This window comes from Sinocyclocheilus rhinocerous, unplaced genomic scaffold, assembly GCF_001515625.1.
Source record: "Sinocyclocheilus rhinocerous isolate Xijiao unplaced genomic scaffold, SAMN03320098_v1.1 scaffold757, whole genome shotgun sequence".
NCBI classification, from domain to species: domain Eukaryota; kingdom Metazoa; phylum Chordata; class Actinopteri; order Cypriniformes; family Cyprinidae; genus Sinocyclocheilus; species Sinocyclocheilus rhinocerous.
The window spans coordinates 1,473,496-1,477,773 of record NW_015662957.1 but is presented as its reverse complement, the minus strand read 5'-3'; the positions used below and the strand labels follow the sequence as shown (position 1 = coordinate 1,477,773).

Genomic DNA, 4,278 nt, shown 5'->3' with positions numbered 1-4,278 from the left:
TCTCTCTCTCTGAGTGCATTAGACTGCATTAATAACTGCATTAGCCTGCATATCAATGGCTCAAGCCTCTGTTATTAGCTCTAAAATGACGTTTTGGAATTTGCAATGGAAGGGTTATGTAAAATACGAAAAAAATTTGTTCAACACACACGAGATTTCAGGACGGAAACATGACAAATGTCTTGAAATAAATCATCCTAACAATGTCTTGATGTGTGGTTGTGACTCCAGACCGTTAAAATTATTAGAGAGATAATGCACTCCTGAAGTTGTTATGTGGCCACGACGCTGCACCTATTAATGGTATGGTCTTTCTCAGTTCTCAAACTACATTCGATTTTTATTGATTAAACGCAAGCGCTTATTGCGATAGAAAACACTGTAACGGTTTCTACTGATTAAGAAATATTTTTGTTTGCTTGGGTGGTAGCTAATGTTAGGCCTATTACATTAATAGGGAAGGGGGGCCCAAAAATGTGTTTTGCCTATGTCATGAAAAGAGGTAAATCCGGCCCTGTATATACACACACACACACACACACAGTATATATAGATAGATACAGTATGTATATATATATATATATATATGTGTGTGTGCATGTGTAAACAAAAAATGAACTAATTTGCCTACACTTTATCCATCTTAGGATGAGGAAACGGCCAGAAGCGCCCAGCATCCGAAGAACAATCCGGCCAGTGGAGGGTCTAGGCGAGGGCTCATCCGGAGCAACAGGGGGTTTAAAGAACTCGTCCATGCCGGCAAGTGGACTGGCCAAGGAAGGGACAGACAAGCGACCGGTCAGTGCTCACAGCGTCCTAAACTCCATCACCCGACACTCCTCTCTGAAAACTAAGGTAGAAGGTCCTCAGCTCCGCAAGTCCACGCCTGCAGGGCGATCCAAGAGTTTCAGCAATCACAGACCACTGGACCCAGAGGTCATCACTCAGGTGGAGCACAGCTCACAGGTACGACAAACCCAGAATCTGCTAATTTAATTCAGCTTGACACTGCTTTGATTGCTTTAAAAGTATTATTTAAATTCAGAAATATTCTGACACTCTCAGTTTTATACAAACTTACAATGAATAAGAATGGCACACGTGTAAACAGACAATCCATTTTCCACTCCGAAAAATAGTGCTGAGCTCTTCAGAGGAGTGTCTGTGTTTTTTAGAACGTCCTATTTATCTTTCTTTGAGCTGTAATTTCACGGCTGGATAAAGGTCCAGAATCGATCCTGGCTGTGGTTGTGTGTAATTGAGTTGGAGTTCCTGCAGTCCAGTCATTATGAGTGTGTACTTGCTGCACAACAGATATCAGAAGCGAGTGACCTTAGCTAAAGCCAAAGCTACGGATGTTGTCTTTTTGAAAAAGAGTGAAGTGCTGGAGAGTGGCACTAAACTCCATCAATATGAAAAAAAAAAAGCCAGATGACAGTAATGTTTTTGAAATTGCAGCTACAAAAATAATTCTATATATACACTGCTGTTCAAACGTTTGGGATCAGTAAGATTTTTAATGGAGTCTCTTATGCTCATCAAGGCTGTATTTATTTGATCTAAAATATAGAAAAAACAAACATTGTGAAATATTGCAATTTCTAATATTGGTTTCCTGTTTTAATATACTTTAAAGTATCATTTATTTCTGTGACGCAGCGTCTTCAGTGTCACATGATCCTTCATAAATCATTCTAATATGCTGATTTATTCTCAGTGTTGGAACTGTTTTGCTGCTTTTTTTTGGAACCTTGGATACTTTTTTCTTTCATTCTTTGATGAATAAAAGGTTAAAAAAGAACAGCATTTATTCAAAATAGAAATCTTTTCTAACAATATAAGTCTTTACTATCACTTTTTATCTATTTAACGCATTCTTGCTAAATAAAAGTATTAATTTCTTAAAAAAAAAAAAAAAGAAAGAAAAAAATACGGACCTCAAACTTTTGAATAATAGTGTAAAAAAAATTATATTTTGACTAAACACTGTTCTTTTTAACTTTTTATTTATCAAAGAATCCTGAAAAAAGTATCACAGGTTCCAAAAAATATTAAGCAGTACAACTGTTTCCAACATTGACTATAACATTGACTACAGGATATTAGAATGATTTCTGAAGGATCATGTGACACTAAAGACTGGGGTAATGATGCTCAAAATTCAGCATTGCTTCATATTGTATATTAAAAGTATATTAAAATAGAAAGCTGTTACTTTAAATTGCAATAATATTTCACAAAATTATATATTATATTAAATATTAAAATTATATATATATATAAAATAAGAATTAGAAAAAACTAAATTCAAGTCTTTTATTGTTGTAAATACAGTAAAATAACCCTTTTTTATTAGAAAAAAAAAACAGATAAATAATTAAAATTAAAATATAAAATAATTCAATGATGTTTTTTAAATTGTTTTATATAATATACATTCACATTTTCTCATTTTGTCTTTCAGGACATTGAGGTGACTATGAACACGGCTCTGAGTGAGCTGCGAGAGCTGGAGAGGCAGAGCAACGTCAAACACGCTCCTGACGTTGTGCTTGACACTCTAGAGCAGCTGAAGAGCGGAGGGGCATCTGACCCCTCCAGCCCGCTTCATTCCCGCCTGCTCCGTGAGGCCGACTCCTCCCAGCATCCTCTGCAGCGCAGCGCCAGTTCGGCCAGCGACATGCCCTCCACCTTCCGGCCCGGCAAAACCTCGGGTCCCAAAAGCCCTCTGTCGTCAATGTCTACAACAGGTCTGTCCGCTTCCGGCTCCAGCTTTAGAGATAACAAACCCCCAGCCACCAAACCCAAGCCTGTGGTGTTCCCAAAAAGCAGTTCGGCAGGGGGCAGTCCGGCGATGGGATCCCCAACCACCACCATACTGCCAACACCACCGCCCCCTCCACCATCCACCGACAAGTCCTGCCCCGTCTGAGGGTTTACAGCCTCGATCTGTGATCAATTTCTTAGTAATTCCAAGAGCACCCTCTAATACTGACTCTTTGGATCTTCATGAAAAACTGTGGACAACTTAACAGACTCCAACTGATATTGGATGCTTGCGTGATTGAGCATGAGTGTGTGTGTATGGAATTAATATACACATGTGGAATATTAGAGTGATTTTACAACACTGTTTTAGTTTAGATTGAGACATGGACATCAGCAATCCCTCTTTTCTAATCCCAAATTAGTGGTTTGGAGTTTTTTCGACTGATTTTATAAGGGGTCAGACTTTGAGGACAAACGAGCAGTTGGAAGTGCTTTCTGAGGACACATTCTTCCCCTCGGACTTTGGTGCATCTTGAATCAGGTTACAGACGGCGCAGAATCTCAGTAAATAGAAACAAAATTTCCTGATATGAATTTGCCGCTCCTTGTCACATAACAGCATTACATCTTGATCCAAATCTGTCTTTTACTTCAGATTCTACAAATCTGTTATACAATAATCAGTAGTTACAGTTCATATAATCCACAGTTTCTGCTTAAACACACCAATCCTAAACACACCAATTAAAGGAATAGGATCATCTTTGCATGAGGATTCACAAGATATTTGCATGGCAAACGTGGATTCCCTAACAAACAGATTCAAAAGCACTTCTGACATTATTAACAGTCTTAATATGTGGTTTTATTGTACTATTATATCAGAGGGCACATAAAAAAGAGATTGATGTTTTGTATAAGTTTAATTATCATGATTATAACTGGAAAAAGTGATCTAAAAATGAGGAATGTCATGCAAGCACATTATTTCTTCGTCGCCCATGTATAAAAAAACAAAACAGATAAAAGAAACATGATTTTATTTCATTTTCCCTAGGTCATTACTCACCTTTGGGTCTGTATCATGGTATCTATGTATTAGTATGTGTGTTTACGTACAGTATGTATATTCTGAATCTTAGCAGCCTAACAGCAGCTTTTAGAAACTGACGATGCAAAAAAGGGAAAGACTTAAAACAGACCAATGGCGGATACATGCAAAAACGTAGCTTGCTTTCCTCCGTTTTTCCAACTCTGAAAGGATAAGCGTGCAAAAAGCCTCTTTAAAAGTCTGACAATCTTCATCACACGGTCTGCCTGATTATGCCTTCGGACAAGTCTGTATTTTCCTAAGCGAGGCCTTAATGTCCTAGAAAATGAGTTGTGGTGATATGCAAAAGTAGCCTACTCCACTTTGAATTGTATTGCCTTACAAGCAATGACTGTGACTCCTGGAAAATATCTACAGGCAGACTGAGATGTTTTTGACTGAGGCACCCCCCCCCCCCC

At 38.1% G+C, this 4,278-nt stretch overlaps 1 protein-coding gene across 1 annotated transcript in view; it reads left to right on the top strand.

Annotated features, from left to right (window-relative positions):
• LOC107728602 (SLIT-ROBO Rho GTPase-activating protein 2-like) overlaps positions 1-4,274 on the top strand; it is a 109,545-nt gene extending 105,271 nt beyond the window's left edge. The window contains exons 19-20 of the mRNA XM_016538830.1: positions 628-966; positions 2,465-4,274. Coding sequence (XP_016394316.1) covers positions 628-966; positions 2,465-2,932 — 807 coding nt within the window. The 3' untranslated portion in view covers positions 2,933-4,274. The remainder of the gene's footprint in view (positions 1-627; positions 967-2,464) is intronic.
• Positions 4,275-4,278: the final 4 nt, after the last annotated feature.